Source organism: Hibiscus syriacus, unplaced genomic scaffold, assembly GCF_006381635.1.
Source record: "Hibiscus syriacus cultivar Baekdansim isolate YM2019G1 unplaced genomic scaffold, ASM638163v2 tig00111402_pilon, whole genome shotgun sequence".
In the NCBI taxonomy this organism is placed as follows: Eukaryota; Viridiplantae; Streptophyta; class Magnoliopsida; order Malvales; family Malvaceae; genus Hibiscus; species Hibiscus syriacus.
In genome coordinates, this window is record NW_024063082.1 from 2,647,836 (window position 1) to 2,675,708 (window position 27,873).

Here is a 27,873-nt window from a genome sequence, read left to right on the forward strand (position 1 = left end):
ACCCGAAATAATAAAAAAATATTTTTATTCAATAAAAATATTGACTTAATTGAAAAATATATATATATAGTGATATTATTATAATTATCCCTAAATATATAGGGTACAATTATATATATTTTTGGGTCGGATCGGGTCGGATTTTTTCCATCCTAAACCCGACCCGAACCTGAATTTTTTAAAAAAAAATCCAACCCGATCGGGTCGGGTTCGGGTTGAGTTGCCATCCCTAGTTGGCCCTTCCAAAAATTTTAAAAAGGCTTAAACATAAAATAAGTGTCCAAAATATAGTGTTTTCACGAATAAGTGTCTACATTTTTTTTTGAATGATCTTAATGCCTAACGTTACTACTTTAGGTGTACGGGTCGTAAACTCGTTAATTAACTCTGTTAAGTAACACTTGTCGCCCTCAGATAATTTTGAAAATTTTATTTTAAAAAACTCAAAATTTTCAAAAATCTTAAAAACTACCCCCGAACTTTGAAAACCCTAATTTTAGTCCCTATACCCATGCTTGTCGTCATCCGCCGCGCCGTTGTTGTCAAATGGACTTCCACCTGGCCCTCGCCTCCACCAAATACATGTTCCCCATTGACAAATCGCCATAACAATAGTCGAATACCCCTAAAATCGCGACGAAATCTATCCCGATGAATGCACGAAACAGCGACCATCGCGAAGACCACAATAACTCCACAACAAGGACGATATCGATCGACTAAGGAGATGGCAATGGAGGTGTTGGAGGCGGTAGCCGTGGCTGCAAAAGGAGGTGGAGTTAGTGTTATTGTTAGGTTTTGAGGATTTTAGGGTTTTTTTGTAATTTTATATAAAAAATATGGTTTTTTTTATAAATATAATAATATTTTTTAATTTAAAAAATTCAAATTATCATTATGTGACACATGTTACTTAACAATAAAAACTAACGACAATTACGTTTTGAACACCTAAAGTGATAACGTTTGTCGTATTAGGCACTGAGGTCATTCAAAAAAATTGTAATCACATATTTGCGAAAAATACACTATATTTTTGGCACTTATTTTATATTTAAGCATATATATATATATATATATATATATATATATATATATATATTATTAAATTTGGCCACTTTAAGAGATGTGTATAATAAATTATTAAATATGATTATCCTAGAGATCTATTAATTGCTTGAGTAGTCAATGATACTCATATTGTCTCACATTTTATAGGTTTGAATCTCGATATTTATATTATAAATATAATATCTCTACTTAATAAAAAAGTAATTGCCTCAAAAAAATTTGTATATTACTTTAGAATTTGAAAACCAATTAAATATTAAAAACAATTAATATTCATTTTCTTTTGTAATTTTTTTCAAAATACAAAACATTATGTATTTTTCCTTCTTTGGTTGTTATCTTCTTTGAGTTGATGAGTTCAATAAATTATAAAGTGTTTCATCTAAGTTGAAGATAAATTTTTAAAAAATATTTTTTAATTCCATAAACATTTGTGATTTTATTTTAAATATATCTATTTATTATGTATGCTCATAAATTTTAATCTTTAAAAAAATTACACATACATGTATGCACGTGCACACACATACAACTCCTATGTCTCCGGTTATTGAGGTTGAAAACGTTAATATTCCGTTCATAAAATGTGATTTTGAGTTACATAAGTCCATGTAGGAATATCTAGTTAATAAACCAGATAAAATTTAATTTGACGTGCATGTTCATATCAAATATATTCCTCTAATTATCTATTTTCTCAAGAAAAACATGATATGTGTTATTAATATTCTCGGTTTACTCAAAAAAATTAAATGTCCCCCCATAAAATAATGTTGAGGTCCGTCACTATCTGTCATTACACAAAATAGTGGGTAATCGTATTCTATGAATTGTTTATTGAACTTAAGTTTAATGTTTTCTTTTGGGAACTTAGTGTAAAGTAAGGATGTGTGTCAGTGTGTAATTGTGTTCATGTGACATAAAAAGACAACTATACGTCACCAAAATGAAGAGGATGCTTCTTAGAAAAATCGTTCCAAGCAAGAAATGCTTGAGCTTAAGGAGCTGGTGAAAAAATCACATGAAAATTAGTTTAGGCGAATTACTAAGATGGTATTTGTTAATTTAATGATGCGTATTTTATTTGTTTTTTAAATCTCATTTTTATAAATTATTGTTAGTGTGTATAGTTTATTCATGAAACTATAAGCATGAATTAATGAATAGTGATATTTCTATATATTAAATTAAAGATGAAGAAGTTAACTGCGATGCTCAAACAATAGTTGAAAAGGAGAGAGTGACACATAAAAAGGATGAAATACATGCTAAGTTTGTCCATAAGGCGTCAAATGAGAAAATCCGCAAGCTTAGGGAGGATATAGAAAGAAAAAAACTAAGGAAGAAAAAGGAGTTCCACAATAGAAAATCCAAAATCGAATGTATCATCCTCTAACTTTGTTATTGACGCAACTGTAAAAATTATCATCCAAATTTATAGAGCTATTAGTAATGTTGCATGCTCAAAATTATTGACATGAATGAAACAGACCGAGAATAGAGTTTCAAAACAAAGGGACATATACATTTTAATGATGATTTATTGTGAGTCATAGTGGATACATGAGCTATATGCTTAGATTGGAGACATTATACTTTGTTTTAAGAATTTTATAGGATAGTTTATGAGACATTTAATGCATTATGCATGATCAGTTAAATTTAGGGATTAAAAGTTTAAATAGTTAAGAATATTCTAGATTAATATAGAAATAGTAGAGGTATAGAAATATCCACATAGTAATCTAGATATTTGTATTATTTAATATTATGTCTAAAATTATCTATTAGAATAAACTAAGGTGGCGTTTGGTTCGCAGGAATTCCCTGGAATTAGGGGGAATTGGAATCCAATTCCACCACTTTCCCATGTTTAGTTCAAGTTTTCAAAGGGAATTGAAATCCTAAATGACTTCAACTTTCAATCAAGGGAGGGAAAAAGAGTGAAAAAGAGAGAAAAGAGTGTACCTAGACTAACTTTTCCCTCATTCTTTTTTAAGGCAAAAATATTAAAATTATAATTAGGATTCTTGAAATTTTCAAAAATTTTAATTTGTCTCCTTCAAAATTTTTAGAAATTTATATTAAACTTTATTTTTTTTAATGTTCTTAATTAAACCTCATCCTATATATTTTTTTAAAATTCTCATTAAGACTTTCAAAATTTCAAGATATTTAGTTAGACCCTAATTTATTGGAGAAAAAAATGTAAACTAAACCCTTCAAAAAAATTTAAATTAAACCTCTGAATTTTTAAAGTTTTAACTTTCATCTGCACAATATGCACTCTTATTTTAGGTTGGTAGTCGTCTGCAATTTTTAGTCGTGTTATATGACTTCCCGAGTGTATGATAAATTAATATACTCGTGATTCAGAGATATATGTGGGTTATGATTTTTGAATCAAGTCGAGAAGTAGATGGGTAAACAAAAGAGTTATGTAGGGATATTGAGAGAGCGATTTGTTTCGGAGGATAATACAATGGGATCCATAGGAGTAAGTAGAAGATAGAGAATGAATATTTAGAAAATTGTATATACGGCGGATTCTATTTTACTCTTTGACAGTAAATAAATTTTGGACCGACTTAGAAACAATATTAATTACCTTAATAATATGGTAATTATATCAAGTCTCTATTGTTCATCCCAACACGAAGATTAAATGTTATTTCTGCTAGTTTAAATAAGAGAATTATGTTCACTTTCTATTAGTTATACAAATCTTAGCAAAAATAAACTCTATTTCTCTTATCAAATTCAAATCAAATTTATAGGAAAATCCAATTGGAGTGAACTTTAACATAATTATATGGATTCGTGCTTTGTAAAAATCTTATAAACTAATGTTAAATCGATGATAAAATATGCATTTATACATTCTTTCTAACTTTTTAGATGTTGGATTTTTTTTATTAGTGTGTGGTGTTTATAAGATTGTATAATTCAAAATCGTTTTTAGTTATTGACAATATATATACACTCTAAAGATGTTGTTTAAACATATAACTTCTGCTCTCTCTTTTTATCATTAAGATTGCTTAATAATTTCAACTCTTTAGATGTTATTTTGTAAATATGATTTTTTTATTTAATAAATTATTTGATTTCCTTATGAGAATGACATATATTTTTATCACTCTTGTAATTAGTTTTATCTTATTTTTTTTTATTTTTTTTATTTTATACATAATTAAATTGTTTACGCATTTGTAGTTGACTTTTAGTGATCAATGTCCGTAGCTGTATAGATGTATTAAGTATGAATTGTAATAAAATTATTTGTCAATATATTATCATATTCTATTTTTTATTAATATTTTATTATTATATAAGTGTTGATGATATTTATTTTTTATATAATCTTATTTTATGAAATAATTTTATTATATTTAAAACAATTAAATCATTATAATTAAAAAAGATAAAACTAATAAATTTGTATACTTAAGAAATAAACTTATAAACAAATATTTTTGACACACTTTATAAACAATCTTGTCACTTAAAAATCTTATCACATTAAACTTAATTATCGTAATTTTTATTTTATTTTTTAATTTTCAATAAGTATGATGATTATTTATTTAAATTTTAATATGGGTAGACTATGCAAATAGTTCCCTATGTTTCGGTCTGACTGACTTTGGTTATCAATTTAAAAATTAAGGGGAAATGGTCCCTAATGTTATAAATCCATTCAATTTTAGCCCATAATGTTATTGATTCGTTCGATTTTAGTCCCTCAGTCGTAAACTCCTGTTCAATTTTAGTCCCTCAACCATGTTAGAGACTTAAACAAAATAGGGTTAACAAAAATTAATAGTAGAGGAACGTAAACCCAACAGACCGATAATGTGAGGGACCATTTACTCTTAATTTTTAAATTGGTTACCAAAGTCAATCATACCCTAAACAAAAAGGACAATTCACATAGTTTTCCATTTTAGTATTATCAATTATAAAGGGTAAACTTCTGAATTGATTATTTTCTTTATATTTGTACATATTTAATCATCAAATTTTAAAAAAATACATTTCAATCACTTATATTATCGACTTATTAAATTTTGATAATGTATGTTATTTTTTTTTATAATTTGGTCACTGAATCGTTAACTCATATTAGTTTGATGTCGTGAATGTTATATTTTTAATTTGATCATAAACTTTAGATGAAATATTATTTTGACTCCTAAACTTTAGACTAAACATCAATTCGACATCGACTGATATTATTGTCGATTGTTATACCTTAAAATTTTCAATTCATTCATTTTTGACCTTTTAAATGTGAATATGATATTCGTTTCACCAAAAAATATCTAGAACTTAATAAATCTAGTTATAATCCTTCGACTTCCTTTAAAATTAAATCATAATAATAATTTTATCATTAGTATTCATTTAAAAATATGGACATGAAAAATATAAATTTACATCATAATCAAATGCATGATTTTATAGTTTATAATATTATTATGTTATATTTTTAAAAGTATAAAAACATTTTTTTATTTGGGGTAAACTATCGAATTAAAGCGGCATGTTTACTATTTACAAATATTAGAAACTTATAATTAATATTATAAACATTATAAAAAATATAAGATAACAATATTTTAAACAATATTTTTATTATTCTGGTTTAATTTTAAAGGAAATCAAAGGAATTTGGGCTATATTTATTGAGTCCAATGCATTTTTTAGGTCCAATAGTTGTTGATGATGGCAATCGATATCGATTAACGATGAAAGACGGTGACAGTGGTGAGTGGTTGCGAGGACAAAAATTTTTGCTCAAATTCATGAGTTAAATTGATATTTTATCCAAAATTTAGGAATTAAAATAATATTTTATTTAAAATTTAAGGTCGAATTAATATATCATCTAAAAATTTAGGGACTAAATTAAAGCATAATCCCTTTTGACTAACATATAACATCACATCAAAATATAATAATCAATGACATAAGTAAGTTGCAAAAATTTATAAATTTTTAAAATTTGATAAGTAGAAGTGTACAAAAATAAAAGAAAAATCAAATTGATAATTAACCTACACTTGAATCCGTGATAAATAATTACAATATGATTCAAATAGATAATTTTCAAACGTAGTTTTTAAAGGGGCAGTCGTAATCGAAGTCATCAAATTTGGGCAGTCGAAAGGTGGTCCAATTCGGTGCAATTTGCCAAAAGTAGTCGTAAACTGGATATTATCGGACTCAATGGTCCCAACTACCTATTGGTTCAGCCACGTTGCCAGACTTGACCTCTCGTTTTATTTGTTTATTAATAGTAATTTCCGAAGTAATGCTTAAACATATCAATTACCGATCAGTAATTTTCAGCTGGCATATTTATGTATAATGATTAGAGAATAAGTGGTAATTAAGTGATCAAATACTGTCGGAGCCAATCCAATAAATGGATAATTTGGTCCCACGCATTTCCATGGGAAAGCAACCTTAGAAATTGGGGAAAGTTTGGATAAAATCTTCAGTTTTGTTTATTTTCATCTTCTTCATCTACAGCACTTAATTAATCATATTAATTTGTAATTAATTTTTAGAATAAAATATACAAATGGTTCCGACTATAAAAAATTGTCTTATTGAGTCTTTCAACTATTAAAAATTATGAAATGATGCATTGACTATAATGCATTACTTTGTTGAGTCACCCGACTATTAAAAGTTACAAAATGATCACCCGACTATTCATATATTCCAAACTCGTCTTTTTTTTGTTAAAAAATCGACGACAATCTAAGATGGACAATAACTTGTTAATTGTGATCTGAAAATTATGACCACAAAATCTCAAACGACTATTATATCTCAGTCAACAGGTTAATGTCAAACTCAAACTATCATCAAATTTTCAATGAAAAATGAGGAATTTGTAACATATGAATAGTCATGTGACTATTAATAGTCGATGGATCTAACAAAACAACATCTTATAGTTTAGGACTATTTTTACTAGTTTGATACTCAATAAAATAATAGCCTATAAACAAATGACCATTTAAATACTTGACCCTAATTTTTATTTAGATCATTAAATAAATAATCAAGGATGCTAATAATATACAAATTATATCACTCTAAAATTCATGGGACAAACCGTGAACAATTTATAGAGCAAATGTTAAAAACTCTCGCTCTCTTCTCCCTAAATCGTAGATTTAATGTTAAGGGGGCAAATATGGATTTATCCATTAACAATGCAAAATGTGGTGACAAATACCAAATCCTAAACTCCAACAACAGCTCTACAGAATTCCAATAAAACCCATCTGAAAATGGCAATGGGACCCCTCTGCCTTCTCGTACTGCCCGGTTCCTACACTTCTCTGCTCGCAATATCTCATAGCCTCGTGATTTCCTCCTCTTTTTTCATAAATCAATTAATTAATCGCTGCCCAAAACGACAATTTCAAAGTTCAAACCAAACCCAAAACTAGAAATCTTTTAACAACATTAAAAAAATACATCATTATGCTTTGTTTTGTTTTTTATTAATCAACCCCGGTTCGTTGATTTCCAACTCTTCGCCATCTCCCAATTGACCTTAGAAAAGTTTGTGGGAACTATTTCTTTTTTTCATTTTGGAACTGTGGATCTCGTTAACATATGAAGTGTTTTCATTTTACCAACGGCGAAGGCCGTGACGGGGGAGAGGAAAGCGGTGGCGGCGGCGTTTCTAGGGCGTCTTCGAAGGTGACGTGGACAAGGTCATTAAGCGTTGCATCAAGCAGCGTCGACACGCGTCGTTCCGAGTTCGATTCAGAGTCGTCTAGGGACTTTGCGTCGGCCGTGAGTTTCTGCGAGTTCCTGACTCAGCGTCGAGCTAACGATCTGCGTGTCTTCACATTCGCGGAGCTGAAATCAGCTACGCGCGGGTTCAGCAGAACCCTTCTGATAGGTGAAGGAGGGTTCGGTTGCGTTTATAGAGGCGCCGTGAAGGTTTCCGATGAAGCTAACGGCGGACGTGATTCAAAGTTGGACGTCGCCATTAAACAGCTCAATCGTCACGGTTTCCAGGCATATTCCCGTTTTACCCCTCTTTGTTTTCCAATTTTACGCTCATTTACTTATCTGTTTGAAAAGCGTAGTCGTGCCTTTGAACTGTACAATGCAGTAGTACAAATTAAGGAATGTCAAATCATTAAAATTAAGGAATCGTACATTAGGCTTTTGTAACATGAGAATATCTTGATTTGTTGTTCTTCACAAACGCCATTTTAACATGTTGATTTCCTTAAATCTTGAAGGGATTAAGCGTCGTTTTATTTGTTGTTTAACATCTCTAGGGATTTGGAATGTCTTGATTTCCTAGTGTTCAGGGGCACAAGGAATGGATCAATGAAGTGAACCTATTAGGCGTAGTTAAGCATCCGAATCTTGTTCGATTAATCGGGTACTGTGCTGAGGACGACGAGAGAGGGATTCAAAGACTTCTAGTCTACGAGCTTATGCGAAACAAAAGCTTGGAGGATCGACTTTTGGCTCGGACCACACCACTGCCGTTACCTTGGGTGACAAGGTTGAGTATTGCTCAAGACGCTGCTCGGGGTTTGGCTTACCTACATGAAGAAATGGATTTCCAGGTACTGTTCTGTTCCCTCGAATTGTTTCAATCCGTAAGCGAATTGTGGGATTGTCTTGTGATTATGTCTTGCTTCACGATCGCAGCTAATATTTCGAGACTTTAAAACATCGAATATTCTACTAGATGAGGACTTCAATGCGAAGCTTTCGGACTTTGGACTGGCTAGACAAGGACCTACCGAAGGATGTGGGCATGTTTCAACAGCAGTAAGTTGACTGCCTTTATCTATGAACTATATGATCCTAATGTTCCTATTGGTTGTCTTGTTATAGATTTACTTATGTCTTTGAAACTCAGTTCTTGCATATGTAAACAAATCAACACTTCACCCCTTTCGGTGTTTTGAAAATGTTTGTAAGGTTGTCGGCACGGTAGGTTACGCTGCCCCAGAGTATGTGCAAACCGGCAGGCTAACTGCTAAGAGCGATGTTTGGAGCTTCGGGGTGGTTCTATACGAGCTCATCACAGGAAGACGAGCGCTAGAAAGAAATCTACCTCGAAGCGAGCAAAAGCTCCTCGAATGGGTGAGACCTTACATATCAGATTCAAAGAAATTTCACCTTATCATAGACCCTCGCCTCGAAGGACAGTATTGCATCAAATCATCTCGGAAACTAGCATCCATGGCAAACAAATGTCTGATGAAAAACCCTAAATCCCGCCCCAAAATGAGCGAAGTGGTCGAGATGCTAGGCAACATCATTAGCGAGACTTCATCTCAATATGAACCGGCCTCTCGATCAATAGGCGAAAACGAAGACACCAAGGAAGAAAGTGAAGTGGAGACCGAGGTCAAGTCCACGAAGCAAGGACACAATTACTTGAAGAAGGTGTTTGATATAAAAGAAATAATTAGCTTACGAAACCGATCGGTTGGGAAGTTAGATTGGAGAAATTGGACGCCGGGGTTGGTGAGAACTTGGTAACGGCGAACTTTCCGTGTCGGACTATCTGAATCAAAGAGAAACACGCACTACGAATATGATATGTTTAGTTCTTCAAACATTTAAACAATAATTTATTTCTTTCTCCAACTCTTTTTGTTGAAAAGTTGTAAATATGGTTTTTGCAAAGAAAAGATGCATTTGGTTCATATAAGCTCTTCTTTTAGTCAAGGTTTTTGAAGCATAAAGTTCATTTGTTTTTCATTGCTTAGTTGAAGTAAAACTCACTTCTCATGTTCGATTTTTGCTCGACGTTCAATAGTAAACTCAATTCTCATGTTCGATTTGTTGTTTAATTTTATGTTTGAAATTAGATAGTAAACTCGAGTCTCATGTTAGGTTATTTGCAGGAGGCTTGAGCTAAAAGAATGAATAAAAGGAATTAAACACCAAGAACCATGGCTATGAACTTGCAGTTGTATGGGGAAGACTAGTTTTTGAGTTACAGCAGCTTAAACAAATTGTACACTAAGGGGGTGTTTGGTTCAAAGATTATGGGATTCTCATTCCATGGGAATCCCACATTCCCATGTTTAGTTGGTCGGAAATATAATTCCCGGTAATGTTTTATTACAAATAGTAGATTTTTTGGAGTATATTACCGGGAATGTCATTACATTCCTTCCCTTATGTATTGTAACATTACCGGCGTTTTGAACTAAATGGCTGTCCCTTTTTCCCATATATATGGGGTTAGGGGGAGGTAAGATAGTAGGCTACCACCAACACTAGGTTGAGAACAATTTCCGTAAGAGAGACCTCCGAATTATGAAATGCCCTCCGTGGGACTCGATCCCACGACCTCAAGGTTTTTGACTAAAATGTCTTTAAATTTTTATTTTTTTAAAAAAAAATATCATTTTTCTGTCATTGAATAATAAAAATTTTACGAAGGTTAAATTACACATTTATCTTTAAATTATTTTAGATTTACAAAAAAAAAATCTATAATTAAAATTTTATATAAAATTCAGGGGTTAAAATTTTTTTTACCCTTTCATTAAATCTTTTTTATATTTTTAATTTTGTAAAAAAATATATATAAATATTGTGAATATAATTTTTTAAAGAAAATATATAAAATTTTACAATTTATAATATTATACAAATATATAATAAGAACAATTTGGTCAAATATACATTCCAATAATCTTTTATTCATTTAACGATAATCTTATATTCATGCTAAATCAACTAAACACAAAATACAACATTCTCATTAATCCTAACCAAACGCACTCTAACAGGTTATAAAATGATGAATACTCAAGTTCTGGAGATTTTCAGAACCACTCGAAATGTCATTTGAACTGAATCGGCTTTGATTTTCAGGCATAAAGAGGTGAAGCATATGGACGGGGGTATGCCGTACTACTTACTCCGTTAGCATCGTTTGCACTTCGCCTACGTATACGAGGTGTGCCACTGGTATTGTTCTGATTACTTTTGGATTCATTTGAACCCTGGAGCTGCTCCAATACTGTTACGACTTCACTCATTCTTGGTCTGAATTTGGGATCGGTCGAAATGCATCGCAACGCAAGGGTAGCAGCCTTATAAGCTCCTTCCATTGAATACTGGCCTTCGAGACGGCTATCCAGGACACGGAAATATTTTCCGTTTGTTGGCTAGGTAAGGTTTGGCCCAGTCAACCAGATTATGCTCTCCGGACGGTCGATTCTTGTCAACTGCTCTGCGGCCAGATAACATCTCTAGCAGCACAACTCCGAAACTATAAACATCACTCTTGGCAGTCAAATGACCTACAGTTAAGAGTAATAGAGAAAATAAATAAAACAAACATCAAGAAAAGCGCCGGCTTCAAAGGTCTACCGAAACTGAGGAAAAGTGAAGCAACTACTTGAAGAATATGTTAATCAGTACCGGTGGCTAAATACTCGGGTGCGGCGTATCCGTAGGTCCCCATGACCCTAGTCGAAACATGGCTCTTATCACCTGTTGGCCCATCTTTAGCCAATCCAAAGTCAGAAAGCTTTGCGTTGTAGTTCTGCAATGACATCAGCGGGAAAACAGAGCATTGTTTTCAGAAAAGTCGGCCAAGTACGAAGGTTGATGGAAATTATGGAGTTGGCTTATCAAGTCACATACCGAATCGAGCAAGACATTGGAAGTCTTGAAATCTCGATATATCACTTTAGTTTCAGCACTGTGGAGAAAGGCAAGCCCCTTGGCAGCACCAAGAGCGACCGTCATCCGAAGGCTCCAAGAAAGCGGTTGGAAATAGGATCCTCCTGGTACAGACAATAAAATGCCATGCCGGTTAAGCCGAATTTTGTTCGATAACACCAAGAGATTCAAAGAGAGAATTTACTCCTGAATAAATGATTCTCCAAGCTGCCGCGAGGCATGAACTCATACACCAACAGGCGGTGTTCATCCTCCAAGCAATATCCGATCAATTTCACAAGATTTGGATGATGAAGTTGTCCCAGATAATTCACCTCAGCCTATAAGATTGAAGAAAGATCGTGCATTAATCTCTGCATTTGAATACCAAAATATCATCTTAAGCAATCAGGTTAATTAATAGGAATAAATTGTTGGTACATGGAGCAGATAATTAAACTATATCATAAAATGAACAAATGCGAAACCAGTCAGATAGTCCAGGAACGATCAGATGAAAATGAACTCACCAGCCACTCCTTGTGACCTTGAAACCCTTCCTGATTAAGCCTTTTGACGGCAATAACTAAGCCGGTTCCGGGTTTTGAAGCTGTGAATGAACTTTCATCGATCCATCCCTTAAACACGGAGCCAAAACCACCTTCTCCAAGCACACTATCGGGACGGAAATTCCTAGTGGCCATTTTGAGATTAGCAAAAGTGAAGCTTTTCAAATTGGTGGACTCTAATATCTCACCCTCACTTCGAGGTGTCAGAGCCACCGACACTGACGATACTTTGCTGCTTGTACTGCTCGTGTCTTTCCCCTCACCGCTATCATAGTTCGAACTCAACCCTGTACGACGCATTAGTTAAGCGACATAGATGATTGAAATATTTTCATTATTATCCTATGCTCACAACAACAAATCTCACTACCCGATATGAAGTTCAGGGGAACCATGATGGGACCAACTAAGTATAGAATGGTGTTCATTAAAGGCTGTCTTCAGAAAGAAAAAATATATATATATTACCTGTGTTACTGGGGATCTCAGCTTTGATTCTAGCACTTAAGCAAATCCCCATCAGATCAAGCCACCACTCTCTTCAACTCTTTACACCTATAGGTCATTAAACACATGCACAAAGAATGAGCCTTTTTAAACTAAAAGAAACAGAATTCCGTAAGGGAAAACAAGCAGATCTGGGTTTCGAAAGCCAACCCAACACAGAATCAAAGCAGACCAAGCAGAAAGGATATAAGAATCTAAGGGGGGAAAGGCCTAGGGAGAAAGAAGATAGTAGCAAAAAGCTTGAATTTTGGTTTATTGATGGCAGTAGTGTGGGTAAAATATGAATATAATGATGATGGCTGCAAAGGAAAAGAGAAAAAGAGTTGTTTTTTTTTTCTAGAGGAAGGTGGGAAGAATTGTATTAATGGTAGGATGGAACCTTTTTCTCAAGCTTAGCATTTTATACTTCTCTCCCTCCCTCGCTGTGTAGTTTGTACACTTGTAAAGAATCTATCAACGGGGAAGATAAGCCTTTAAAGCTTTGCACAGTTGCTTCCCATCAATTCCTAGCCGTTGGATCCTTTTAAATCTGTGGCTTAGCTTCCCATAGAAATAGCTTTCTTTCATAGCTGGCTTCCTCTGCAAGATAAATGAACATCTATTTGAAAAATGAAAATAGAATGCCTTTTTAATGGATAAATTACTTTGGGTCGTAACTTTTAGGTCCCTGATGGAAGGAAGAAACAGTGTTTCAATGGACGACGGTCACCATTGCATAGGATGAATCCAGGAAACTCCCATGGCTACCTTTCATGTTCATTGATCTTCTTCCATCAATCATTTTACTTTTCTTTATTATTACTACAACGGTGATACTTCTAATTTCAGCTACTGATTTGATCGACTTTAGTTTCCAAGAAAATTTTCAGAGCTTTTGACACTTTTTAAATGTGATAAAATTGATAAGAGTTTTAATTTAGTTTATTTATATTATTTAAAAAATTATAATAAGGATATATTTATAAAAACCATATATATTTTTTTATATTTTTATTAAAAAGTATTTAAAACAACGTTATTGATCAAAATGACATCTTTTTATAAGGTATAGCTATATAGAAGTATCTTTTAAAACTATACATTTTAGATGCCTTCATCTATATGACAGATCACCCAGACCATCTATTCAATATTGAAATCACTCATAACTAAAATGAATAGATATAAATATTATTATCGACGAATGATAAATATGATCAACATTAATATAAAAATACATATAACAATAATGATATGATAATAAATTAATTTTATCATAATTAAATTATTACTTCTATGAGATAATTACAAACATCTATATATAAAATAACTAATCTAAACAATAAAAATACACATAGATCAATAAAATGAATGAAATAGAAAATAATATAAAAAATTTGGATGAACGTAAGGATGGGTATGAGTCGGGTTTTCAGCTTACCCGACCCAACCTTAAAACTAGATCTCCTCAACCCGAACACGACCTAAGTTTAAAGTGATTTCATGTCGAGTTTCTAAGATAAAACGCGAATCGAACACAAGTCGAAATAAAATATATTTATAAAAAATTATTAATTTTATTTAATAAAATGGGAAACTAATTAAAAAAATAATGTAAAGAGAAATATTATTATAATTATATATAAATATATAAGATAAAATTATATTATTGTTTGAGTTGAATATTTTTTATTCTAAATTCAAATTTAAACCAAACTTGATTTTTTTTAAAAAATCGATCTAATCAAATCATATTGATACTCACGAGATTCGAATCTTGTATTCATCCCTAGATGAAAGACTAGGATTTCTGAAATTTTCGAGTTGACTTTCATCAACTAAATATTTTTTTATCATGTATCTTATAATTTTTTATTTAAAAATATTAAATTGATGATAAAGCTGATATTACTAGAAAAACTAAGTAACAGTAGTTCTTACTTTTAATTTAGTCCAAGTTGCACCTCAGATGACGTATGATCTTCTGTATTGCTTGCGGTAGCATCCAAGCCATAACAGATCCCAACCGTACGATTTAAAGACATTTTGTCACCAAAATCATTCAAGTAGCACTCCACATGTGCTGGCTCGATGTTTAACGAGGCTCGGCTTCAAAGTGGCTTTACTGTTCATTTGTTGAGCTTTGAGCCAAGATGGTGGGGAATCCTGCCGTCAAACTATCAATTTTTTTGATATTTATTTTCAAATGCAACATAAACACTCAAATAAGGTCCAATTTGTAAATTTATATTTAAACCTAAAAATTTTATCTAACCGATTCATTAATAAAAAAAGAATATTATTCTTTTTAAAGATTTAGATTCGAATGTTTATACGTGCACAACTATTTGAAAATTTTCCTAACTACATCTAACATGAACAACTAGATCTGTAAGATATGTGTAAATTGTCAATGACTAAAAAATATTTTTTTTATTAATCAGAAGTAAATACAAGATAATATTTATTTAAAAATAGCTCTCAAATATTTGATATTAAACGTGCACACCCTTGACATTCATGGTGTTCTAACTCGAGATCTTAAAAAATAATATGAATACTTTTTTTAAAATATTTAATATAATTAATTAATTAAATTGTGTGAATGAATTTTTGGATGCATGTAGAAGATGCATGTGAACAAGTTTTGTATGCCGAACTCTATAGGGAGCCCAAGTGTTTGCATTTGGTGGGGTTTGAACCCATGTTATACATTTGGGATATTCGTGGACAATATGGTATCACTTAGTCTAGCCTTAGTACGTGGTCAAATTTCGCCAAGCACAAAGTCTTTAGTTTTGTTGGTGAGTAGGCATGTTCAAGAATCCAAGGCGCTCTCCACTCCCAACGACTCTCGAAGTTTAAGACACATAATTTTTAGGCTTTACTACGGGCAATATAAATTACTGAGGGATTCATGAGTACCCATCAACGCCTCTCGCATTTCATTTTCTTAAAATTTAAACACCACCATGTGTTCAGAGTTTTTTAAACAACAAAGACACTTTGAAAGAAGCTTCTAGGCTACATGCAGCAGGCTACATATGAACAGAGTAAAGGGGCAAAAAAAAAATTACATGTCTATCAATTACTACAAAGTCTTAACCTTTGAGGAGCCTGGCCGTTGTATGAATTGTCCGATCAAAGATAATATGAAACGTGCGATCACCGCTGAAACAAAGACAATTAGGGATGGAATATGATATAGAAAATGCTGGTCAGTATGAAACCAGGCGTTTAATAAATGTGGTCAATCAAATCCGATGTGAAATGTCTTCAAAACATTGCTTGACTACTTTTGCTGGCTATTAGGGATAAAAATGCAGCAGCCCAATCTTGTCTAGTTGATTCAGGCACCGGTTCATTCCCAAGGACGGCAGTCCAGTAGTCCGCACAGGCATCGGTCAGTAACCAATCAACTTTCTCTGGCACATTAACGAAATCAAAGTTCAAAGGCTTCGGTTTTTTATCAGGCTTGTTCTGTTTGTTTCCCAAAGAATTCCCTGTAGACTGCAGAACACAATTTAAGCATTCACTGAAAGCCCGGGGGGATAAGAAGTAAGGAATCAGACAAATATTCAACGTTTTCAACCAAAATGGCTTTTTGTTTCCGACTTACAAGTCCTTCACTGCTTGAAGCATCAGATCCTTTCTTCCGTTTATATGGGGTAGATCCAGTTTCTAGAAAGTAAAGAACTTCTTTCTTAGATCTGAATTTTCGGCCCGACGATGGTTCGACATAATACTGCAGAAAAAATGTTATCATGTATGTTTTTACTATCACCACATAGCCTATAATCTCCTTACATGAAAATATGAGGAGCGTACGTTGTAGGCGCACAATAAACATAAAATACACCATAAACGAAATGAAAATTCCCATGTTCCATAATTTTCTATAACCCTCTAAAGCCAAAAACTAGTCCCCGAACAACGCAGCATTGCCCAAAGTAAAATCTGTTCAACTTCTACTGAGATATTCCTCCACCAGATTTTCATAAAATTCATCTCATTGCAGCGATAGAATGATGAAAGCTCGTATATGTCTTTATGCAACCCCAACATTTAGCCCTCTCCATGTGCAGACAGGACAAAAATTTTGTCAATCAATTGAGTTTTAATAAATTTCTTTCAGAAGAATTGTTTCTATACCCCACTGTTACGTACGTGTTAAAAAATCAATAACGCTAAGATGTCTATACAATACAACTAATCAAACATTTGGTTTGCCTGGGCTTGATTATAGAAGCCATGTAGTGATTAAAATCAAAGCTTGCAAATCTATTAACCCTAGAATTTGATCTAGCTGTAGGTACCAATTTGATGGCTAAGATTGATAGATATATTGCTGTCTAATGGCAAACAACACTGGCACCAGCTAGTATCGACATTTCTAGCATCAAAACAAGGATTGGGGCTACTAAATTTTAAAGACAAACAATGCACAACTAGATATCAACTAATCTTCGAAAACCAAAAGGGAAATTTCAATAACTAGGATTGAACTTAGATGGGGAAAAAACTTAGCTGCAAAAACGATATAATGCTAGAGATGAGACTCTAACCTTATCAACTAGTCCAGCAGTTGCGCCGGAGCTCCGAACTCTATCTTCTATCAACCATCCAGGCGGCAACCAAGATTCCGGAGCCACCACGCGCCGCTTCGCCTTGGGATCTGCCGAAGACGAAGAGTTGACGGGGGCAGGTTCCGGTGTATCCGGTTGGGCGCCATTCGGAATCGAACCGCTGCGAATTTTGGTGAGATTGGGAGACTGGCTTTGACCGTTGGCGTCAATGAAAGCCCCGTGTTTGAGAAGCGGATCGGAAGGTAAATCGGTCGGGGAGGGTTGAACCAAGTCTGACATTACTCAGACGGCAGAATGAGCTGATTTTCTTTTAGGAGTTTTTGGAAAGAGAATAAAAGGTTAAATACAAGCATGTTCGATTCTACCTATAACGCCGTGAAAAAATTGCTGTTATTTCGATTACGCGTCAGCTTTTTAGCATAACATGTAATCAAATTGCCGTTAAGACCACTACCAAAACGCATACATTTTTAAGCAACATACAAAATTCATAAATTAAATAGTTTCTAATTCGAAATTCGTTTCATCCAATTTTAGATATTTATAATATAATTTGTTTGATGAAAAAATAAATTAAAAAATAAAGATTTTCGAATTGATAAATTCATGATTATGTAATTCTCTTATGATATATATCAACAATAATGAAATTTTTCTTATTTTCTCGTAATTTTATCTTTTAATTTTTTAAATAAATATTGTATTCATGTATTTATTTATTTTATTATTTTATACTATTTACTCATCGTTATTATTCGTAACAGTCTAAAACACTAATACTACTGAAAATCAAATAATATATATATATATACACATTCAATCAAATAATTTTTTTATTCAATTCAATAATTAATACTTTATTGATTGACCAGGAATGATCTATTCACACACTATAATTTTTTTATACTTTATTATATCATCTCCAACGCATCATTAGAGTATATAAAATCTTTACTTTAGAGATAAATTTCAACTCCAATCAATCTCCACTTTCAACGCTAGAATATAGAAAAACTACAGTGATATTCTACATCTAGAGTTGCACTGTAGTTGCCCTACATTTTTTTTGTTATTTTTATGATTTTTGGTTTTTGTTTTTTTAATTTAATTTAATTATTTTCTTTTTATTTATTACATTATTTTCTCTTATTCTATCTTTTATGTTTTTATTGTAATTTCTATACAATCAAATAAAAATTAAACATAATATAATAAATTCAAGTAGATTAATTGTAAGATATAAAAAATATATTGAAATTAGATAAATAAACATACTAATAGTTAAATATTGTGAATAAAGTAGAGTTTGTGGTAATGTAGAGATAGTGTTGGAGATGAATTACTGTTTCATCTTTAGAGTAGAGATAAATATTCTGTAGAGTAGAGATGGGGGCTAGAGATGACCTTAATGTAGTTGATGTGAAAATAAACGACATAAATTAACAGTAGAAAATAAGAATATTTTTACAAAAATAATGAGTTAATCTTGTGCTTTCACTTATCTAATGATTCTAAAATTATGTAAAAATAAAAATATGGGTAAACTACGTGTATAGTACTTAAACTATTAGTTTTGGTCGTTTAATACTTAAATCATTTTTTTTTAAATCATACATAATGTTTAATTTTTGTTTCATTTTAGTATTACGCCGTTAAAAACTTAATGGACAGGATGACATGGCATAGCCCCGTTAGACGGATGATTAATCTGAACGATGGACCACGAGAGAATGACGAGTCAATCAACATAATCCAATTCTAAACCATCAGACGGTGGACCATGGAGATCGAATGATGATGAAATCGAAGAGTCTATCGTCGATTTGGGGAGATTGAGGCGTTTCCTTGTGAAATGAAGGCTCGAATCACGTTTAGGGGGTCGAAAAGGTGATAGTTGGAAAGTGTGGACTTCATCGGCCTACAGATGTGATGACTGGTGACTGTAGACGCGGCGCTCACCAAGCCTGTCTGTTAAGTTTTTAACAGCATGGTATAAAAATGAAACAAAAATAAATTTTAGATGTGATTTGGAAGAAAATGAATGTTTAGATACTAAAATGAATCAAAATTAACAGTTTATGTACCAAACATGTAGTTTGCCCTAAAAAACTTTACCTTACATCCTAACCCTTGATTAACAGCTCAACTTTAAAAAATATAATTATAAAAATTGAATAAACAATGATAAAAAATAATTTATACTATTTTAAAAGTAATTTTAAAAATAATTTATAGTAAGGGATGAATTTCTAAATTAAAAAAAAGAGAGAATGAATTTGTAATGAAATAAAAATGTATCAGTAATAAAAATATATATAAAAATCTGTTAATTCAAAATTTTTTAAGGGCCGGTCGTTCCCTTCTATCCATCCGTGGTTATGGTTGTTAATATTGTTAAAAACGAACCTTATTCTCCAGCTTTTGGTGGATGATTGCAGGATCCAGATGAGCTCCCTCTGGACATTAGTCCGAAGCATGTTTTCAGGGAAGAGGACTGTGCTGCCGCTCTCGTTAAAAAGAAGACAACATTTGGATCAAATAATTAATTTTAAAAATAGGAGATAAGTACGCCTTCTAACGCCCCCCAAACTCTTTAATGAAAGTGGCAGATAAGGCAGTAAACTCTATTCAATCAATTAGGGCATGCTTGGTATTTGAAGAATAGTTGATGTTGATGATTAACGATATAACACGTGTCACCGTGTGTGTTGACTGATCGTATCCTATGTTGACCACATCGAACGCGTAAGAGCCGCTATCAACAAATCAAAGGAAATATATTCCACTCATCGGGTATTCTTACATCATAAAACCCAAATATGTATTTATATATTTCAATACGTAATAATTATATTTAGGAAAACAATACATTTGGTGTTCATATTTATTATATAAGGTGGGTCAATTCATCCTAAGACCTCCAATTATACTATAAATTTTATTCAAACTTTAAAATTTTAGTTCTCAAAATATTAATATTGTATCCATCATGTCTTTCTATCAATTTAGTTATTAACTTAAAAATTAAATTTTAATATAATACATATTTAAAATATGCCAATAAAATTGTGTGTGTATATATATTGTATTTATAATTTACATATGATTATTATTATTTTTAAATAATTTTTATTTTTTTAACACTATCAAATTTTTAACATATTAGGTTTAAATTATCAATACATTAAAGAAATAAATATTTATAGTTTATATTTTTAAAATGTATTTAATATTAGATTTGAACTGAGATTTAATATTAAGATGAAGAAAAGCTTTAGTGTTTTCAAGTAAGACGGTTTACAATATACGTAATAATCTGGGATGTTTCTGCAATTAACCTATTTTATTTTATATTGGTGATGTGTGCGGATATCATCTAAGATATTGCCGCCCGCAATCTCTCTCTCTTCCATTTAAAAACTTCATAGATAATGTTCAAAGACAAAACCAAGTATTAGAGTTTCGCATATCAATCACTGTCTCTTTGAGAATCTGTTTCACTGTTTGTCTCTCAGAGGTAAGAAAATGGAAATCCTATCTGCAACTAAGCTCTTCTTCTTCTTATTATTATTCAGCTGCCACGTATCCTTTCTCTCATCATCTGCAACCGCAGCATACTCCATCGGCGTCAACTACGGAACTATCGCCGACAACCTCCCACCTCCTAAAGAAGTAGCAAACTTCCTCAAAACAAAAACAAACATCGACAGGATTAAGATATTCGACGCGAATCCCGACATCCTTAAAGCCTTCACCGGCACGGGAATCTCCGTTACCGTTACAGTCGGAAACGGTGACATCCCATCCATCGCTAAGCTCCCCGGAGCTCAAGCTTGGATCGAAAAGAATATATTGCCGTATCACCCGAAAACAATCATCAGATACATCGCCGTTGGGAATGAAATCCTTGCCACGTCGGATAAAACCCTCATCGCTCACCTTTTACCCGCCATGAAAGCACTCAGATCTGCTCTCGACTTGGCTAAGGCTCGGAGCATCAAAGTCTCGACGCCGCATTCACTCGGGATCTTGTCCACATCGGAGCCGCCGAGTTCAGGGAAGTTCCGCAAAGGATATGACAAGCTAATCTTCGCGCCGATTTTGGAGTTCCACAAGCAAACAAAATCTCCTTTCATGGTAAACCCGTATCCATATTTTGGCTACAAGCCTCAAACGGCAGACTATGCTTTGTTCAAACCAAACGGCGGCGTTTTGGACGCTGGCACTGGGATTAACTACACCAACATGTTCGACGCGCAACTGGACGCGGTCTATTCCGCAATGAAACGGGTTGGGTATGAGGATGTGGATATCGTGGTGGCTGAAACCGGATGGGCCTCCGCAGGCGATCCGGGTCAACCCGGTGTGAGCGTGGAGAATGCGTTATCTTACAATGGGAACCTCGTGAAGCACGTGGACTCCGGTAAAGGGACTCCTTTGATGCCCAACAGGACTTTCGAAACCTATATTTTCGCTTTGTTTAACGAGAACCTTAAAGAATCTATTCCGGAGCGGAATTTCGGGTTGTTTAAACCCGATTTGACTCCGGTTTACGACGTGGGCATTCTCCGCCATGATCAGGTAGTTTTCCTCAACTTTTATTTTGGTTCATTGGATTTGGTCTACGCTAACGCTAATACAGTAAAAATGTTTGAAATGTCACGCTCTGGTTTCTGACACATGAAAGTTTTGTCACGTGATTGCGTAGCCAACTTTGATATAAAAAGACAAGCCGTACGTGGCTTAGCTGTCTCCAGACCAAATTACCATTTCCTTTTTAACACGCTTTCCACTGTTTTAGTCCTTTTGCCTGCTAAAAATCTCCCGCTCTTTTCTTCTTTGTCTGAAAAAATTAACGTCGGTGAGATTTTGCACGTTATTTTGAAAAAAGAATTTTAACATTTAATTTTGTTGTCATATTTTTATTTTTAGTTAACATCTAATGTTTCAATACGAGATTCAAACTTATTTTTATTACCGAGTTATTTGAGCTGTTGGATTTGGACAAAGTAATAATAACTGTTTTTAATTAGCGTTAAATTTATGAATTATTAAATCAGAGCGTGGTACTTTGTTTTTTGTAATGCAGGGGGTAGGTCCAACGTCGGCCGTGCGTGCCAAAATCGGACGCCAGTGATGCGGCGTTGCAAGCGAACATCGATTACGTGTGCAGCACTGGATTAGATTGTAGACCGATCCGAGCAGGTGGTACCTGCTTTAACCCGAATAATGTAAGGTCACATGCATCGTACGCAATGAATGCTTACTATCAAGCCAATGGTCGTCATGACTTCAACTGTGATTTTAATCGTACGGGTGTCATCACCTCCAGTGATCCAAGTAAGCTCCCTTTTAAATTTTATATAATATAAACTATCAACCTATAAAATATAGAATATTAAATATAATTGTGATAAAAATACAGTAACAATGGACTGACGAATTTTTCTACGGTGGCAGGTCACGGGGCTTGCAACAATTCAGTTGATCAAGGGCCAGCGTTAAAGTTGGAAAGTTCGATGGCTGCAAATCCGATGGATTATGCACTTTTCTGCACGTTTTCTTTTACTTGCTTATCGTACTATATGATTTTTATGAACCTTTTTAGGCTTTATTAAATGAATTTCTACTTTTGTGGGAACAATTTTATGTAACCGGTCTAGTTTTTTTTTATCAAATATGTAACTGGTATAGCACATTAAACTTTTAGCATTATTTTTGTACCTGCCTTAATAGGTGGAACTATAAATTATCCCATTAAAATCTTTGATTAGTACATTAAAATCTATTTTGTTTAAATTTGAACTTTTGATGTAACGTAAACCCACGTGATTAACACCACGTTAGTATTTCACCTACAACTCATTTTTCTACAATCTTTCGATTATATATATAATCACTATACACGCGCACACATCAACGTAAACGCAGCTAGTAGAGAGAATTCAAGCTTTGCAAAGCCAGTCTTGAATGGCCTGACGTATGGCATGGTTCGGGGTAAGATGCAAATGACTCAACTTCAAATTTGTCATCGGTGAAGTTTCGCGGCCGTTTTCCAGCCACCCTCGCAAGGCTTCTCCTTCATACGTGAATCCATCGGCTGCCACTTGAGGGTCATGCATTATTTCCTGTAATAAGAAAAAAAGGAACATATTCAGTCGGACATGACGGACGCATAGTTCGGCACCACAAATGGAAGAGTCATGAATTAATACAATTAGTTGCAAAGCAGCCTAGGATGTGAAGAGTTTCAGTGCCATTTATGAGTACTAAAAATAGTCCAATGGAGTCACATATATGAACTTATAAGACACTTTACCTGAAGGATGGGGCATAAAAAGAAAGATGGAACTGACCGCTCCTCGGTGAGATGCAATTGCCCCAATTCCCTCACCAGAGATGGTTTTAGATCAGGCCGAACCCTACTGTAGGGTTCACAAAATTGCAGCCCCAGATCGACCAAACGCCTTGCTACAAACATAGGCCATTCTCCAGCTGATTTATCAAGAATTGATGAAAATTTACCACTTGACACAGCTCTCCGCACTTCAGTAGCTAACCCAATTGGTGGCCTCCCTGTGAGCATCTGTAGGATGATCAACCCAAAGGCATAAACATCGGACTTGGGAGTTAAGACACCAATCCTCTGAAATTCTGGATCCGAATATGGAAAAGAACCCTTTGGCTCAGTACTACGACGGAAACTTGGGCAATATATATATTATCCTCTGTTACTAACCTCGAGATACCAAAATCACATATCTTGCAGCTTAATTCTGAATCTAGAAGAATGTTTTCAGGTTTTAAATCGCCATGGACTATCTTTTCAGGTTTGGTAGAGTGCAAAAAGCAAAGAGCACTAGAGATTTCAGCTACTATCCGTGCTCGGGTCTTCCAGGTCAAGGGTGAAATACTTGTTTTCTTGAAAAGGCGGTCTTGGAGACTTCCATTGGGCAAGTATTCATAAACTAGGGACCAGGCTTTGGGGCATACACCAAGCAAAGTCACCAGATGAGGATGTTGTAATTTGCTGAGAACTTGAGCCTGCACCACAAACGTAAAAGCATGCAATAAAATTCAATTTTCCATCTTGCTGTGAACTAAGGGGCTGTTTGTTTGCCTCTTAATGGAACCATTTAGCATTGAATGCTGAACCGTTCAGCATTCAGCGCGTTTGTTTCACATCTCTGAATGATTCAGTGCTGACAGATTCAGCAAAACAATGCTGAATGATTCAGCACAGAAGTATATTCTGAATGATTCAGAGTCATTATCAAACAATATGTCACATTCAGAGCCTCTGAATCATTCAGCGTTTAATCATTCTGAAGTAAACAAATAACCCCTAACCCTATCGAGATTCATGGGGGAGAAGGAAAATAAGAGTACACAAATGATGAAGCAGCGGCATATAAAAAAATCAATATGAACTTGTTTCGATTCTCATAGAGAAAACAACTATACTGCAAGAGAGAAAGAGCATGCCAACCTCCTGTTGAAACTCAGACTGCCCTTGCATGTTATGTGGATACAGCTTCTTTATAGCAACAGTTCTACCCAGCATTTCCCCCTTGTAAACACAACCGTGTCCTCCCTTTCCGATTTTGAAGCTCTCAGAAAAATTGCACGTTGCGGTTTGGACATCTGCCAATGAAAATTCAGCTAACTCGGGTAAATCTTCAACAATCCCAATGAAACCATTACAAGTAGCAGCTTGCCCAAGATTTCTCCAACGTTCTAACCAGCGAACTGCTTCCAGTTTTTGCCGTCTGATTCTCTGCTTTTCCTCTCGCAAAGTTTCAATGGATGCTTGGATTAATTTCAATTCTCCAGAAGCTTCATCATGTTTATGATTTGCTTCTTGTGTGCACATGTTTAGTAGGGCGACATTTCTCATGGTCCTCTGTAACTCTTTTGTTACTTCTTCTTTCTCCTTTAAGTGCTTTTCTTGTTCTTGCATTGTAGTTCTAAGGGCTTCCTCAGCTTCCTCTCTAAGTTTGACTTCATGAAGACGGGCAGATTCAAAATCTTTGATCTGAAAAAAAAATACTTTTAGAAGGACACCTGAGAAATCCAAAACTTCAACCATACTCATATTACCGTCATTATCGTCATGCCTTGCAATTAAGTAGAATCCGAATCCAATAGAAAATGTGTAATCTCCGGTAAAGTGTAGATATATCTACCTTGTTGATAGCTTTCATAGCTTCTAATTCCAATCTTTGGCATTCCAATGACTCAGCTACTGTTTCATTCCTTGATGCCTTAGCTTCTGTAATTGCTTCTTTGATCCGAAAGGATAGACTTCCATCCTCATCCTTTGAATAAGAATAAAAAGATAATATCATTTGAAAAGAAGCACGTTCGGAGCCAGTAGTATAACTTGTGCTAGACAAACACTGATGGTAGTTGGGAGAATATCTAGCAGAGATGCTAGATATTCTCGGTGAAAGAGACACATCCGCATAAGCTGGTTCACCCTCAGTCAATTGAGCACTTGAAACAAATGTTATACTTCTAGAAGAGATAGAATGAAAATCTTCAGGGTGTACCAACAAAGAACCATTACAATGTGATAGTGAGTTAGACCTCAACATTTGTGCAGTGGCAGTCATTCCACCAACTGGTTGAAACGAACACGGTTCCTCTGAGGCTGCCCTTGTCCACACAAGTTTGCCTTTGTTGATAAACCATATATCACAAAAGCAGGGAGCTTGTTTGGCAGCATAACTTGCTTTGCAGGAGCTCTTTTTCGTTCTCGTGCAACTGTATTAAACCATTAGGATTCTATTCAAGGATACCAAGAAAAAGTACTCCTAATATCACTGGAAACGGACTGATCTAAAAGCCAGGGTGAAAAATATTCAAACGAACACAACAAGAACAGAATGTAAGTAATCTATTATTTGTTTGAAATGGGAGGAGAGATGAAAGAATGATAAACATTTGTACTATACTATGTTGCTCCAGCTATTCATTTTTCTAGAAGCACCGGTGTTCAACATCTGTGTCCAACACATACCAGAAAATGAACACACCCACGTCGACACTAGTAACCGAGTCAGATAACATACTTGCTACAAGAAAAAATAAGTCTACATACTGGACTTAACATGCAACATTATCGTTCTATAGTTTTAGAAAAAGTAATTAAAGAGACTTGGACATTAAAGACATACGCTGGTATGGCTCCCATAACAAGGCTCCTAATTTTGTGTCTCTTAACCAGTTCTACAATCCCTGTATGAACCTGGTCAGCTTCAATGGTGATAATGCTTATATTGACCTGCAAAGTGAATGCTTTGAAGATGAAGCTCCACTAAATCATGTAAAAGAACAAAATATATATTAATTTTCTTCCTAAGTGCAAACGTATAATCACATAAGAGTGAGTGAATGAGTGGCAGATGAAAGAATGTTTGCAATAGCAAGAAATTCGGATTTCGTATTATATGAAATCCCCATATCAATCATACTCAGCTTATTTGTATATGCCATAAGCTAGTAACCTGCATACCATAGACTCTATGTTGCTCCGAGACTTCATTTTTTTTCTCTTAAAGCAACTATGTTCGGCACATCTTCGGACTTGTTTATCCAAGAATACATGACTCTGGTAAAGAAAGAGATGCTAAACCTTTAATCTGCGGCAAAAACTCGAGTAATTTGCTAAAAGCTTCTTCAACTCTTCCTTCTCCTTCCTTCTATATGCAGAAACGACTTGACCGTTGGCTTGACTTGCGGGTAGTTTTCCCACTGACAAATTATAAATGCCAATAACATTTAATTAATTAACCACGACATTACATGAAACCAGTTATTCATTACAATGCCCGAAGGCGGGGGGAATTCTAACAGACTAACAAAAGAAACCATTAACAAATCCATATTACAAATCAAAATTCTAAAAGACAAAAATAAAATAGGGAGACAGCAAGAGAGAGAGATTTTTACATAAAGTGGGAATCAGTGGGGAAGGATGATGAACATGAAGCAAACAAATATCTTTACCGCCAAACTGCCTCATCGTCCAATGTAATAGATCAACCGCTTTCTCAACCGATTTTCCCACCGCTACGAAGACGTTGTCTTTCTCCCCAGAGGCAAAGCCACCGGTTTCCTCTACTAATTCCGGGAAACGCATACTCGCCGGACGGTCAACTCGTCGCCTGAAACTCGACATTGAAATGGGCTCTCCGGTTGTGTCTTGGTGAGTCGGGTTGAGAAGCTCCGTATTGTTTGAGAGAGGATAAATTCACTGGTATTATTTTTAAAAGAAATTCCACTCAAAGGAGTCTTTTCATTTGACTATGTTTCCGTAATCTGTATGAACAAATTTTAAAGATTCTCCAAATTTTTTTTCCTGGCTTACACTTTCTGCGAACGAAGGGTGGAGGGAGGCTTGACTTTTTGTTGAGTTGAGAGAGAGAGAGCAGAGTTGGTTGAAATATCAAGAAAAATAGCGAGGG

General features: G+C 34.1%; 3 protein-coding genes and 2 pseudogenes across 4 annotated transcripts; 2 read left to right on the forward strand and 3 right to left on the reverse strand.

Moving 5' to 3' along the window:
- Positions 1-1,062: 1,062 nt before the first annotated feature.
- On the reverse strand, positions 1,063-27,860 carry LOC120162255 (annotated as a pseudogene).
- On the forward strand, positions 7,662-9,785 carry LOC120162257 (serine/threonine-protein kinase PCRK1-like). Of its 2 annotated transcripts, none has more exons than XM_039172426.1 (4): positions 7,662-8,124; positions 8,427-8,690; positions 8,776-8,898; positions 9,052-9,785. In XM_039172426.1, exons 1-4 carry the CDS (start codon positions 7,714-7,716, stop codon positions 9,616-9,618), a joined length of 1,365 nt encoding a protein of 454 aa, XP_039028357.1. In that variant the 5' UTR covers positions 7,662-7,713; the 3' UTR covers positions 9,619-9,785. The 2 variants fall into 2 exon arrangements, with proteins under 2 accessions (XP_039028357.1, XP_039028358.1); XM_039172427.1 differs by having other exon boundaries at positions 7,912-8,124; positions 8,420-8,690.
- LOC120162258 lies at positions 10,949-12,968 on the reverse strand (annotated as a pseudogene).
- On the reverse strand, positions 15,741-17,705 carry LOC120162261 (methyl-CpG-binding domain-containing protein 5-like). The gene is made up of 3 exons (XM_039172431.1): positions 17,384-17,705; positions 16,438-16,563; positions 15,741-16,328 (listed from the first exon to the last, which is right to left on the reverse strand). Exons 1-3 carry the CDS (start codon positions 17,681-17,683, stop codon positions 16,095-16,097), a joined length of 660 nt encoding a protein of 219 aa, XP_039028362.1. The 5' UTR covers positions 17,684-17,705; the 3' UTR covers positions 15,741-16,094.
- LOC120162256 (glucan endo-1,3-beta-glucosidase-like) lies at positions 20,841-23,153 on the forward strand. The gene is given in 4 exon segments (XM_039172425.1): positions 20,841-21,985; positions 22,494-22,513; positions 22,515-22,744; positions 22,865-23,153. Coding segments are annotated over 4 exon segments (1,464 nt in total). The 5' UTR covers positions 20,841-20,929; the 3' UTR covers positions 23,023-23,153.
- Positions 27,861-27,873: the final 13 nt, after the last annotated feature.